At 38.8% G+C, this 15745-nt stretch overlaps 1 protein-coding gene across 1 annotated transcript; it reads left to right on the top strand.

Annotated features, from left to right (window-relative positions):
- The first annotated feature begins 4950 nt into the window (after positions 1 to 4950).
- On the top strand, positions 4951 to 5913 carry LOC118970206 (olfactory receptor 10C1-like). The gene has a single exon (XM_037006188.2). The coding sequence runs from the start codon at positions 4951 to 4953 to the stop codon at positions 5911 to 5913; it is 963 nt and encodes a 320-aa protein (XP_036862083.1).
- The last annotated feature ends 9832 nt before the right edge of the window (positions 5914 to 15745 follow it).

Here is a 15745-nt window from a genome sequence, read left to right on the forward strand (position 1 = left end):
TCTCACTTGTATATGAAACTAAAAAACCTGAACTCATAGAAACAGAGAATAGAATGGTGGATGCCAGTGGTTGCGAGATAACTGGGAGATAGTCAAAATGGTATGAACTTCCAGTTATAAGATGAATAAGTTCTGGGGATCTAAGCTACAAGGTGGTGACTATAGTTAATGATACAATTATATACTTAAAGGTAGCCACCAGAGTAGATTCGAGTGTTCTCACCACATGCACACAAAAAGAGTAATTATGTGAGGGTTGGAGGTGTTAACTAACCCTATTATAATAATCCTAGTGAAACATATGTACATGTATCAAGTCATGTTATTCAGCTTAACCTTACACAATGTCATATTAAATCATATCTCAATAAAGCTGGGGGAAAAAAATGTGTCAGCCAAGACAGCAGCTACCTGAAGACTAGGCTGGGGCTGGAGGGTCTGCTTCCAGATGGCCCCCTCACGTTGCTGTTGATGCTTCTGACTACTGGCAAGAAGCTTCAGTTCCACAGCGCTGCCTCAGCTCCTCATGGCATGTCAGCTGGCCTCTCCAAGAGCAGAGATTCAAGAGAACACGATGAAAGACCCATGGTCTTTTTTTAAATGTAATGTTTACCTTTTATAACAAGAGGTTTTTTTCAATTGAGGTATATTTGACAATTAAGAATTTTATATATTTAAGAAGTACAGTTTATATGCATTGGGAAATAATGGTCAAATTCAAGCTAATTAACATATCCATTTCTTCCAATAGTTACTAATATATTTTATTGCATAAACTTGTAGGTCACACATTGCCATTTCTGCAGTATCAGGGACTACACAAAAACATGAGCACAAGGAGATGGGGATTACTGGGGGCTATCTTGAAGGCTGATTACTACAAAATGCAGCTTTCTTAATCTAATAAAGTGTATTACCATAAAAAATCTAAAGCAATCATAAGATTTTGGTTACAACAATGAAACACTTTTTGTGCAATGCAGTAAAGTAAGAGTAAAAGCACTGAAAGATAAAAAGGTTAGAATGGAGAATAAAATGGATGCTACTTGCAGATGACAGAATATTTACAATTCTAAATATTTTTATTTTTCCCTATGTATCTATCAATGGATATAAATGTGTATATATATATATATATATCTCCATATCCATATATGATAGATAACAGATACTCTACAAATAATATACAGAATTCAGGTTCTCCAATGGTTTTTGACAGTTTTATAAAACCATGCCAAACAAAAAATAAGCATATTAAATTATTCCATAGAGTCTCCTAGTCAATTCCCATCCCCTTAAAGTAACCACTTTCTGATTTCTATCACTATAGTTTTGGGTACTTCAGGAATTCCAGTAGCTTGAATCATATAAGATTTGGTATTTTGTATCTGATTTCTTTCACTCAAATAAATGTTCATCCATAAGGTTAAGAGATCAGTTATTCATTCCATTTTTAGCAGTATTGTATGAATATACAAAAATCTGTTAACCTGTTCCCTTGTCAATGAATGTTGTGGTTGTTTCCAGCTTAGACTGTGATGCCTACAGCTTTTATAAACATTCTTGCACACGTTTCCTTGTACATTATAAATTTTATGTTTCTTTTCATTCCTCTTGAATTAACACTTAAGAGAGGACTTTCTGGGTGAAAGTGTCAAACTATGTTTAAACTTTTAAGAAATTATCAAAGTATTCTGCACACTGGTTACAAATTTATGAGAATTCAAATTTTTTCACATCCTCACCAACATTTGATTTTCAGTACTTTCTATTTTAGCCATTCAAATAGTTTCCGTTCCACCCATTGGCATGTGACAGAATATCTTATGTATTATAGGATTGGTATGCGTCCTTCTGATGGCAATAGCACAGTTGATTGGGTCCAACGTACTAAATGTCTGAAAAGAATTAGGTGAGGAAATCAAAGTAGTGGGTCAATTATTTATTTATGAAGATACTGGTTTATGTATTTGCTTGGTGATTAGTATTTTTTACTAATAAACATGTTTCTATAAATATGAATGTGTATGACTTTTAAGCATCTTAAAATCATTGAACTTTAAGGAAGGACTTCTGTATTACATCTATAATTTATTATGTTTTTACCCCTAAGGATTGCTCTGGACTCTCAGCACTGTAAAGCAGAAAGTAGAAAATAATTATCTTCACATTCCTCAAAATAATATTTTGAAGATGAGAATAACCAGAATGATTGGGGACCCTTTTCTCTCTTATGTCTTTCTTTTCCATTTTTTCTAAGACTCACAATGTTTATTTATATAATTTCTATTACCTATTTCACCAACATTTATACAGAGGAGAGAGCAAAAAACAATAAAGGGAAAGGAAAAATATTATACATGTTGGTATTAAGTGAGACAGACTGACTTCAAATCCCAACTCCACATCTTTGTAAGTATAATACTTAACTATAATACTTATAATTACTTAACAGCTCTGTTTTTAAGTTTCCTAGTGCCTATGATGGGTTACCAATAACTCTTTCAAAGATGTCATAAAAATTAAATGAGGTAGTATGTATAAATTGTCAAACCTATCTAGCAAATGGCAAACACTAAAAATATCAGCACTATTATTAGCCATGTGTTATTATTATTACAAAAAGATTATCTTAATTCTGTTGCAAGTGATGGGTGTATCAAAGCTCTCACGCACAAAAAAGGCTTTAGAATGACATTATAGTGAATTCTTATTCCAAATAAAATATTTTAAGTACTACAAGCACAGACCTTAATATGATAAATGTTTGTTTGCAATTGTTCTGCCCTGAGATGTTCACAGTTTTTAAAATTAACACCTTATTGAAAAATTTAAGAAAAGGTACTGTTATGCTATTTCCAAATTGGGAGAGGGGAAGCATTATCTTCGATGACTCTTTCATATCACTATCACACAAGCTCATGGTTCTCCATCCAAAAACAGAGTATCATATAACACATAATCTTGTCCTGTCCTTTCGTTTTCTCTAGGTATCACCATTTTCTCTTTAATTTAGTGGCCAAAGTACTCCAACCTATTTCTGACAGTTTCTTTCATTTCTTAACTTCTGTTTTCTCATAAATAATTTCACTTTGGTCTTTGCTCTTCCTGGTCTTTCCTTTGCTGTGTAGAAACCATATTGTTTAATGCAGTCACATTTCTTTTTGCTTTTGTTGTCACATCCAAAAAATCATTACCAAGACCAAAGTCAAAAAGAAATGTTATTCAACCATAAAAAAAGAAAGAAATATGGCCATTTGAGACAATATAAATGGACCTAGAGGACACTATGTTAAGTGAAATAAGCCAGAAACAAAAAGAGCAATACTATATGATCTCAGCTACATGAGAGATCTTTTTAAAAATGTTCAACTCATTAGAAACAGGTAGTAGAATGATCTGAGATGTGAGAGAAATGGGGAGATGCTGATCAAAGGAAGAGTAAAAACTTTCAGTTATAAGATCAGTGAGTTTTGAGGACCTAACGTACACTGTGGGTGACTATAGTAAACAACACTGCAATTTGTTAAGAGTAGACACTAAGCATCCTCATTACACAAAAAAGATAACTATGTGAGGTGATGTTCATTAACCTGATTGTAATTATTTCACAGTGTATAAGCTTATCTAATCATCACATCGTATGCACTAGAAACAAACAAGTTTATTCATCAATTATAACAAGAAGCTGAAAACTAAAATATAATAGAAAATAGCATGTGTTCTCTTTGAAGAAATGGGGATCTTTGAAAATTAACAAGTTTTTCCCTTCTTTAGGATAGTGCAAAAAATTTTTTTTCATATTTTTGACAAATTATTTTAATTACTTCCATTGCAAATTTGGAATTCTGATTAGGCATATTCATTTATGTTGTTAGTTGTAAGTAAAGAATAAAGTGCCATGTGTGGGGTTTATGGAGCCTATTTTGAGTTCTTCATTGTTCCTATTGGATATCCCAAGGACCTGAGCAGTCACTGTCCTTTGAGCAGCTTAAGGAAAACCATTCTGGCAAACATCCATAAAGTTCAGTAATTATTTCAATTGCATGATGCAAATCTATTGGAAACTTTAGTTTCATGCATTGGAACCTAAGTAGTGTAGCAAACAGCAAAAGATTATCTCCGGAAAATGTATTCAAACATTGAAAACTAAATTTCCATTAAAAGTTCTTTGTTTTGTCTGACGAAATTCCTCTTGAGACAAATGTAATTAAGCTCTGCAATGGATGTAATCCCTATGGAATCTAGTCAGAACAAAAATGTTATAGTTTGAAATTGAAGGAAGTCTAGAAGTCCAGCAAAGAAGAAAATTCGCCTGTGCTTCTAGGTATGTTCTCCTTTTCAAAATATCCTGCAAAATTACACTTGTGTTGTGAAAAGGAGATTCTGTTAGTTTTGGTTTTCATTGATTTTAGCTGTCTACTGTTCAGCATACGCTTTTGAAATCTAAAAGTGTAAAAATATGTATAAAAATTAATAACTGGCTGGAAATAGACTCCCTTCCAAAACCCCAAGTATGGCCTTAAAGAAGGTTGTAAATCCAAAAGGCCTGAATATAGCACTTTTATATCATACTTTATAAACTTAGGTTTTATGTGACTCCTTTACAATTAGAACATATTAATATATTGCATACATAACAGCCTATGTATGTGATTAGGATACTGATAACATAAAAAATTTTTTAAAAGATTATGTAATTTTAAGCTATTGTTTGCGCTAAATTTCTGTGAAAATTGTTTAAGATCTAGAAATAAAAATGAGGAAGTAATTTTGCACCCATTTTAAATGGGCAGTTATTTACAAAGATTTAGCAAAAGGAATATGAATGTCTAGGTGGTCAGTCAGACCACTGACGCTAGGAAAGCTTCTTCTCTGAGGTCTGATTGACACCTCTGCAGGTGAAGGGATTCCCTGAGGCCTTCCCTGCCCTCTCTGCTGTCTCCACAGATGTCTGGCTCTGAGCCTGTAATGAGTGGAAACCAGTCTCTCTGCACCAAATTCACATTTGTGGCTTTTTCCTCTCTAGCAGAGTTACAGCCTGTGCTCTTCACTGTGTTCCTAATCATTTACTTGTTTACTGTGGGAGGAAACCTCACCATCATCTCCCTGATCCGGGTCACCCCTTCCCTGCACACCCCTATGTATTTCTTCCTGGTTAACCTCTCCCTTCTGGAGATGTGCTATATCACCAGTGTGGTGCCTCAGATGCTGGTGCACCTGTTGGTGGAGACCAAGACCATAAGTGTGGGAGGGTGTGCAGCTCAGATGTATGTATTTACCATCTTGGGACTGACAGAATGCTGCCTGCTGGCAGCCATGGCTTATGACCGCTTTGTAGCTATCTGCTACCCACTGCATTATACTCTCCTGATGGGCCCTAGTGTGTGCTGGAAACTGGCTGCAGCATCCTGGACCACCGGAGTGGTGGTGGAGTCAGCCCAGACCACCTGGATCTTCACTCTGCCCTTCTGTGGAGCAGGAAAGATCCAGCACTTTTTTTGCGACATCATGCCTGTAGTGAAACTGGCTTGTGTTGATACCTCCCACAATGAGATTGTCATGTTTTCTGTCTCTGTGCTCTTTATTATGAGTCCCTGCTTGCTCATTCTGTGTTCCTACATTCGAATTCTCGTGACCATCTTGAGAATCCCTTCAGCAGCTGGCAGACGCAAAGCTCTCTCCACTTGTTCTTCTCACGTCCTGGTGGTTTCTCTGTTCTACGGCACTGCCTTGTTCACTTATCTCCAGCCTAAGAGTGCACACACCCCAGAAACAGACAAAGCAACTGCACTCATGTACACGGTGGTCACACCTGCTCTCAATCCCGTCATCTACACCTTGAGGAACAAGGAAGTAAAGGAAGCCTTTCTAAGGATAACACAAAGGAACCCCCTCAGACGAACGGTCTAAACCAGCCATAGTAGATGAAACTTACACCTCTGTACAGAGAGGTTACCTAAGGTTTTATGATCCCGTTACAAATATATATTGTCATGAAAATGTTTGTAAGATAACAACAAGGAAACAGTTGGATCTGTTCTACATTTTTCAATGTGCTTAAGCAAAAGGGAACTATTAAATCGTTTATAATTCATTCAATCAGCAATATTCAATCAAAAAAGTTAAAGAGCATCTCCTATGTCCTGTCCTGGACACTATTCAATTTTCCTTCTCCAAGGGTAACAGGATTTGGTAAGCATGTTTCACACCACTTTAATAGGGAACGGTTAGTGCATTTGTAGTATCAAATGTACACTGTTAGAATTTAAGTTCTTAAGTTGTGTATGCTCCCTTAATTACTCTGCTCTCTACATAGCTTAATAATCATGCTGCTTTTAAAAATCAACTGTCAATAAATACTTCTGAGTGGTGTACAGTATAACACACTCTAACTATTTAAACTATCAAAATATTTATCTAACTTGTAAATCCAGTGAGGTATCCTCATTCTTTATACAAAATAAGATTATTCTTTTGCTCTTATTCTCCTTTTTTTTTTTTGCTTTTTTCATCTGAATTAAGTTTTAGAGGAACTTCTCCCTGCGTAACATTTACTCTTCTTACTCTCACTGTATTGGTTTGAATATGATTTACCTTATAGACTCCAATATATATTAGCTAATGATATTATTTTTAATCCCTTGAATAATGAAGAACCACACTTCCATAAGGGAAAAACTTTTGATATTATCTTAATATTATTACCATAGACTCAAATCCTAATAGAAGTACAACTAAGTTATTTGGATGAGGCTTCAAGATGGAAAATTTATGCAGGCAGGTGAAGACAGACAATAATAGCCCATCATTGTGCCAGGAAAAATAAAATGCCACTAAAAGTTAATCTTGTGGGAGAAATAATATAAAACCAAATCATATGTTATAGAGAGATAAACTATGATTAAGACTGAAAATTGGCCCCTTGGATCACAATCATGTAAGTCACTAGTAGCTTTGGTAAAAGCAGTGTCAGGAGTGAAAGCTTTACTGCAGTGAATTAGAAAGTGAACAGAAGGTGAGAATGTGGAAACAATGAATAAACAGTGATTTCAAGAAGCTCAACTACTAAAGAGAAAAAGACCTGGGAGGACATAGAAGGACAAGAGGTCAGAGAATATTTCTTTAAGGCAGCAGAGGACAGAGTATGTTTGAGTGCTATTGGGATGAAACCAACAAGGAAAGAAGGAAACTGAGGATGCTAAAAGAGAGCACTCTCAGGAAGCAGAAGGGGATAAGATGCAGAACACGGAAGTGGAGATTATCCTCACAGGAGAGATGAGAACCACCATGCCTGGCAGGGCACAGGAGCAAAAGAATGGGTGTGACTGCAGGTTAGACTTCAGGAGTAGCATATATACACATATATATGTTGTAAATGTTATGTAAATATGTTTATATAAACATATCATTATAAATATGTTATATAAGACATATATATATACATATGTATATGTTATAAATGCAGATTTTTCCCTGACTTAAAAAAAATCATAATATTTATTGCCTTCTGGTCTTTGTATCACCTGTTCTCATGAATTGTTGATTGAGAGTTGGTCCTAGGGAGTACTAATCCTAAACCCCTACTGTGCTACTAACTGTAGCTCACTTTTGGAAATGCCCTTAGGCACAAGGACGCAATTATTTGGCATCTGGAAAGCATCTGGGTTGAATCTTGAAATGGTGAAGTTCAGAGGATATAAGAGGTGGCTGTAACTTATAGCAAAAGCTCTAAGTTTATTCTGTAGACACTTGTAAAAGATCGTGAGGTGTAGGTCTAAACAATAAAGAATTTGAGAAAAAAAGACAGCAGAACAGGAAAGCAAGGAGGAAACCTCCTCCCACACGCATACAGAGGAAGCAACTACAGCAAATACAACTAATCCTGAAAATGACCTGAAGACTGCAGAATAGACCACCTACACCTGGTAAAGAAGAGAAGACCACCCAGAAAATAAAGTGGCAGAGCTGAAATTGAGCAGGACCAAAGCCCTTCCCCACCCCAGCCCACTTGAGTGAGGAAGAGGAGCAGAGTAGGGAGGGGATAGGTGCCCAGGAACTCTACACAGCTGGAGATCTGCTCTGAGAGCACAAGGACACATTGCATTGGGTTCTGTCAATTAGCAAGGCTGAATACCAGGGACAGTTGGAACATTCTGGGGGCTTAGACTCCAGCCACTTGTAGAGGACAGGCATGCTCCACCAGTCCTTCTGAGTGCCACAGCAGAGGTAGCAGTTTGAGGGACTTGCCAGCAGTGGGAGGGGTGCCAGAAGGGTGAGGGTTGGACAGCGCTCCCTCCACAGGAGGAAGTGCAGGTTGACATACCACCCTAGCTCTCCCTCAGTCCAACAGGTTGGGCACTCTAGGGAGCCCCAGGTTCTCCATCCCCCTCACTGGCAGTGTAGGCCTGAGGCAGCTCCCTGCACATCATAGCAGCAGCCCACTCAGCCCAGTAGCAGTGTCAGATGTTTATGCCAGACAAAGGGAGGCTCTCCTAGCTTTCTCAGCCTTGTCTTGGCCCAATTAGGGAGGCTCCTGTGGGAGACAGCTCTGAGAACTTTTTCCTCCCTGGGGGCATCCAAGTGCACTGCTGTGCATTTCACACTACTGAGGGGTGCCCATGTGACTTACTGCTGCAGTGCACCCTGCCTCTCCACACCTCACTGTGCCCTACCCTGTGCTAGACTCACACAACTGCCCTGCCCATCCCATTAACCCTATAGCTCCGCTATCACTGCAGCACAGGCAGAGGGTGGCCCCACACACAATGGCCCTGCTCTGATCACAGAGGCAAACTGCTTGTCACAGCAGACTAAGACCACTGGCAGCAGACAGAAAGGCAGCTCCACCCATTGCCTACAAACAGCAACTGAGGCTCCATAGCAAAGGAGAACCAGGAATTGGAGAGGAAAGAGTCCTAAGCTTCTAGGTACCACAAGATGCCTTCTTCATACAGTCATTTCTTTCTACACCAGGAAGCATAGCAGATCCATCAGATACAAAGGAAGAAACACAGAAACCATGATAAAATGAAGAGGCAGAGGAACTTGTCCCAAACAAAATTATAGGATAAGACACCAGAAAGAGTGTTAAATGAAACAGAGATAACCAAACTTCTTGATAAAGATTTCAAAGTAAAAGTTATAAATATGCTCACTGTTCAGTAGAAAATTATTGAAGATCTCAGGGAGGACATCAATAAGAGATGCAAGAACTGCAATAGAGCCACTCAGAACTGGAGAATATAACTGAAATGAAATGAAAAATGGAAGAAATGAATAATAGACTACTGCAAGTAGAGGAGACAATTAATGAGATGAGATGGAAATTAGAGAACTGGAGAACAACAAAGGTGAGAAACAGAGAGAAAAAAGAATTTCTAGGAATGAAAGAATGCTAAGAGAGCTGTGTGACTAATCCAAATGAAACAATATTCACACAACAGGGGTATCAAAAGGAGAAGAGAGAAACAAAGAGATAGAAAGTCTTTTTGAGGAAATAACTGTTGAAAACTTCCCCAATCTAGGGAAGGAAATAGCCACTCAGGTCATCAAAGTACAAAGAGCACCTAACAAAAGGAACCCCAGGAAGGAAACACCAAGACATAGAATAATAAATATGAAAAACATTAAGGATAAGGAGGAAAGGATCAAAGATAGTGGCGTGAGAGGTGAGACGGAGGTTTTCTTCTAAAACCACATGTAATATTAAAATATAATTAAACAACTAATCCTGAAAGAGCACCAGGCAGGAGGACTGTGCCAGACTGCATACACCTGGAGAAAAGAGCAGACCTCACGGAACAGGGTAATGTACCAAAGTTGGCCTGGTAGGACCAAAACCCTTCTCCCACCCCAGCTCACCAGCTGGAGGAAGAGAAACGGGATGGGGAGGGAGTGTAGGCCTGGGACTGCTGAATACCTAATGCTGGAGATCTGCTCTGGGAACACAAACCTACATTTTGTGGTGCTTTCATAATACTCTTGTGATTGCGGGATTGAAAAGCTAACACAGCAGAATTCCTGGAGAAACTGAGATTCCTGCCACTTGTGGAAAGCAGGAAACCATATCTGGCTGCTCTGGGACAAAGGAAGGGTGGGTGGTCTGAGAGACTTCCTAACAAGGAAGCCCTTAGCAGGAGGGCTGCTGAAGGGGTAAGGATTGCACAGATCTTACTGCCCAGGAGAAAGGACACGTAGACAAAATTGTCTGGGTGCACTCTGCCCAGAAGGTTAGGAGCTTTCAAATTTCCAGGTGCTCCAGCTCCCTGGCTGGCTACACAGCTCCAGGGCCCCCCTCCATGATAGGTAGCCTACTGTGCCTTTCTCCTGGCCAGCCCGACCTCGCTTGCAAACCGAGAAACCCTACCCTGGCATTAGGCCAGCCAGAGGGAAGATCTGTCTACAGCAACTGCAAACACAAGGCATAGAGGCATATACCAGGGTGCTCAGCCCACTGCTTCAGGCAGTGGAGACATTTATAGCTGCTGAGAAGCAGGAAACAGCTCTTTCCTCCCCCAAGGCATCAATACCACTCCCCTGCGACCCCTGACATTGCTTCAGGAGCTGAGCAGCTCCAGAGTAGAGCTTCTGGGCACTAGAGGGTCCATATACAAATATGAAACACCAAAGGAACCTGGTTCAGAGTAAAATTAATACAACTCCTGAGAAAGATGACATGGACCTCATGACTCTTTCTGAAAGGGAGATAAAAATAAAAATCATTAACATGCTAGTTGAGGTATAGAAAGATATTCAAGATCTCAGGAATGAATTCTGGTTGGAGATCCAATCACTGAAGAGCACAGTAGAGGGAATTAAAAGCAGATTGGATATGGTGGAGGAGATGATAAATAAAATAGAAACTAGAGAAGAGGAATAGAAAGAAGCTGAGACACAGAGAGAAAAAAGGACCTCTAAGAATGAAAGAATATTGAGAGAACTGTGTGACCAATCTAATTGAACAATACTCACAGTATACAGTTACCAGAAGAAGAGAGAAAGGGATAGAAAGTGTCTTTGAGGAGGTAATTGATGAAAACTTCCCCAATCTGGGGAAGGAGATAGTCTCTCAGGCCATGGAGATCCACAGATCTCCCAACACAAGGGACCCAAGGAAGACAACACCAATACATATAGTAATTAAAATGGCAAAGATCAAGGATAAGGACAGACTATTAAAAGCAGTCAGAGAGAGAAGTAAAATCACATATCATATACAAAGGAAAGCCCACCAGGCTTTTATCAAACTTCTCAGCAGAAACCTTACAGGCCAGCAAGGAGGGGCATGATGTATTTAATGAAATGAAGCAGAAGGGCCTGAAACCAAGGTTATTTTATCTGGCAAGATTATCATTTAAATTTGAAGGAGAGATTAAACAATTTTCAGAAAAGCAAAAGCTGATAGAACTTACCTCCCAAAAACCATCTCTACAGTCTATTTTGGAGTGACTGCAATAGATGGAAGTTTTCCTAAGGTTTGATAGTTGTCACCAGAGGAAATAAAACCACAGTAAAGAAAGAAGAACAGCTAATCACTACGCAAATGCAAAATTCAATTAACTATCCCCAAAGTCAATAAAGGGGTAGAAAAAGAGTACAGAATATGATACCTAATATACAAAGAATGGAAGAGGAAGAAAAAGGAAGAGAAAAAGAAAAGAACCTTTAGATTGTGTTTGTAATAGAATATTAAGTGAGTTAAATTATACTCTTAGATAGTAAGGAAGTTAACCTTAAACCTTTGGTAACCATGAATCTAAAATCTGCAATGGCAATAAGTACATACCTATCTATAATCACCCTAATGTAAATGGACTGAATGCACCAATAAAAGGAAATAGAGTAACTAAATGGATGAAGAAACAAGACCCATCTATATGCTGCATACAAGAGACACACTTTAAATCCAAAGACATACACAGACTAAAAGTGAAGGGATGGAAAAAGATATTTCATGCAACTAATAGAGAGAAAAAAGCAGGAGTTGCAGTACTTGTACCATACATAATAGACTTCAAAACAAAGAAAGTCACAAGAGAAAAAGAAGGACATTACATAATGATAAAGGGGTCAATCTAACAAGAAGATATGACCATTATAAATATCTATGCTCCCAACACAGGAGCACCTACATATGTGAAGCAAATACTAACTGAATTAAAAGGGGGAATAGAATGCAATGCATTCATTCTAGGAAACTTTAACACTCCACTCACTCTGAAGGACAGATCAACCAGACAGAAAATAAGTAAGGACACAGAGGCACTGAACAACACACTAGAAAAGATGGACCTAACAGACTACTACAGAACTCTACACCCAAAAGCAGCAGAAAATGCATTCTTCTCAAGTGCACATGGAACATTTTCAAGAATAGATCATACACTAGGCCACAAAAAGAGACTCAGTAAATAAAAAAAGATTGAAATTGTACCAACCAGTTTCTCAGACCACAAAGGTATGAAACTAGAAATAAATTACACAAAGAAAATGAAAAATCCCACAAATGCATGGAGGCTTCAAAACATGCCCCTAAATAACCAATGGATCAATGACCGAATAAACACAGAGATCAAGCAATATATGGAAACAAATGACAACAATAATTCAACACCGCAAAATCTGTGGGAAACAGCTAAGGCTGTGCTAAGAGAAAAGTATACTGCAAAACAGGCATACCTCAAGAAGAACAATCCCATATAAGCAGTCTAAACTCACAATTAATGAAACTAAAAAAAGTAGAACAAATGAGGCCCAAAGTCAGTAGAAGGGGGGACATAATAAAGATTAAAGCAAAAATAAGTAAAATCAAGAAGAATAAAGCAATAGAAAGAATCAATGAAAACAGGAGCTGGTTCTTCAAGAAAATAAATGAAATAGATAAACCCCTAGCCAAACTTATGAAGAAAAAAACAGTCTACACACATTAACAGAATCAGAAATGAGAAAGAAAAAATCACTACAGACACCACAGAAATACAAAGAATTATTAGAGAATACAATGAAAAATTATATGCTAACAAACTGAATAACCTAGAAGAAATGAACAAATTTCTAGAAAAATACAACCTTCCAAGGAAGAAACAGAGAATCTGAATACACCAATTACCAGCAACAAAATTGAACTGGTAATCAAAAAACTGCCTAAGACCAAAATGCGTGTACCAGATGGCTTCACCACTGAATTTTATCAAACATTTAGTGAAGACCTAATACCTATTGTTCTTAAAGTTTTCTAAAAAATAGAAGAGGAGGGAATACGTCCAAATCCATTCTGTGAGGCCAGCATTACTCTAATATGAAAACCAGGCAAAGACAATTACATAAATTTAGAGACCAATTACAGACCAATATCCCTGATGAACATAGATGCAAAACTACTCAAAAAAATATTCGCAAGCCTAATTCAAAAATACACCAGAAAGGAGGCGGAGCCAACATGGCGGCGTGAGTAGGACAGTAGGAATCTCCTCCCAAAAACATATATATTTTTGAAAATACAACAAATACAACTAATCCTAAAAGAGAGACCAGAAGACACAGGACAACAGCCAGACTACATCCACACATGCGAGAGCCCAGTGCTTGGTGAAAGGGGTAAGATACCAGCCCTGGCCTGGCAGAACCTGAGCACACCTCCCCCCAGCTCCCAGCAGGAGGGAGAGGGAGCCCAGGACTGCTAAACACCCAGCCCCAGCCACCCGCACCAGAGAGCAGACACAGTGCATGCGTGGAGGGCTGGAAACGAGGGAAATAGGGCAGCAAGACGTCTGAGCAGGTTCCAAAGCTGATGCCCCTGTGACAAAGAAAAGCAAGTGCTTTTTGAAAGTCTTAAAGGGACAGGGACATAACAGCTGGACAGAAACAACAAAGGTCATAGCGCAGTGGCTGGAAATTACAGGGAAAACCGGGTGCACTAACCCCCTGGGCAACAGCTCTGAGACCCCTCAAGGAGGTAAACAGACAAACAAACCCTCCCATCCATTACCCCTCCAGGCGCTGCATAAGCAGAGAAGCAGCCTAAGGCAGGCCCTGCCCTCAGAAAGGGAGTTTACTCCATATAGGCTAGGCAAGACACAAAGACCCAGTCTATACACAATTACCCAACACAAGCCACAAGGGGTCGCAGTTGTCCCAGTAAAGAAAGGCCAGTAGCAAGTGAAAAGTTTGGCCCTCCCAGCTGACAGGCAAAAGCACCTATCAACATGAAAAGGCAAAAAAATATGATCCAGACAAGACTAACCCAGACAGCTTTGGCATCTGCTACATCTTCCCCTGAGAATGAGCCTGGGGAGATAGATTTAACCAGTCTTCCTGAAAAAGAATTCAAAACAAAAGTCATAACCATGCTGATGGACTTGCAGAGAAATATGCAAGAACTAAGGAAGGAGAATACAGAAATAAAACAAGCTCTGGAAGGACTTCAAAACAGAATGGATAAGATGCAAGAGACCATTAATGGACTAGAAAACAGAGAACAGGAACGCAGAGAAGCTGATGCAGAGAGAGATAAAAGGATCTCCAGGAATGAAAGAATTCTAAGAGAGCTGAGTGACCAATCGAAATGGAACAATATCTGCATTATAGGGGCACCAGAAGAAGAAGAGAGAGAAAAAGGGATAGAAAGTGTCTTTGAAGAAATAATTGCTGAAAACTTCCCCAAACTAGGGGAAGAAACGGCCTCTCAGACCACAGAGGTACACAGAACTCCCATGACAGGGGATGCAAGGACGGCAACACCAAGACACATAATAATTAAAATGGCAAAGATCAAAGACAAGGACAAAGTATTAAAGGCAGCCAGAGGGGAAAAAAAAGGTTACCTAAAAGGAAAACCCACCAGGCTATCATCAGACTTCTCAACAAAAACCCTACAGGCCAGAAGAGAATGGCATGATATACTTAATGCAATGAAACAGAAGGGCCTCGAACCAAGACTGCTGTATCCAGCACGAATATCATTTAAATATGAAGGAGGGATTAAACAATTCCCAGACAAGCAAAAGTTGAGGGAATTTGCCTCCCACAAACCACCTCTACAGGGCATCTTACAGGGACTGCTCTAGATGGGAGCACTCCTAAAAAGAGCACAGAACGAAACACCCAACATATGAAGAAGGAAGGAAGAGAAAAAGAAGGGAGTGAGATAAAGAATCATCAGACCACATTTATAATAGCTCAACTAGCGAGTTAGTTACACAGTAAAATAGTAAAGAAGCTAACCCTGAACTTTTGGTAACGACAAATTTAAAGCCTGCAATGGCAATAAGTTCATACCTCTCAACAATCACCCTAAATGTAAATGGACTGAATGCACCAATCAAAACACAGAGTAATAGAGTGGATAAAAAAGCAAGATCCATCCATATGCTGCTAACAAGAGACTCACCTCAAACCCAAAGACATGCACAGACTTAAAGTCAAGGGATGGAAAAAGATAATTCATGCAAACATCAGAGAGAAGAAAGCGGGTGTTGCAATTCTGGTATCAGACAAAACAGACTTCAAAATAAAGAAAGTAACAAAAGACAAAGAAGGACATTACATAATGATAAAGGGCTCAGTCCAACAAGAGGATATAACCATTATAAATATATATGAACCCAATACAGGAGCACCAACATACCTGAAACAAATACTAACAGAACTAAAGGAGGAAATAGAATGCAATGCATTCATTCTAGGAGACTTCAACACACCACTCACTCCAAAGGACAGATCCACCAGACAGAAAATAAGCAAG

Source organism: Manis javanica, chromosome 10, assembly GCF_040802235.1.
Source record: "Manis javanica isolate MJ-LG chromosome 10, MJ_LKY, whole genome shotgun sequence".
NCBI classification, from domain to species: domain Eukaryota; kingdom Metazoa; phylum Chordata; class Mammalia; order Pholidota; family Manidae; genus Manis; species Manis javanica.

Bases quoted from the DNA above. Each gene is read 5' to 3' on its own strand.
- LOC118970206 (XM_037006188.2), top strand. From the start codon at position 4,951: ATGTCTGGCTCTGAGCCTGTAATGAGTGGAAACCAGTCTCTCTGCACC.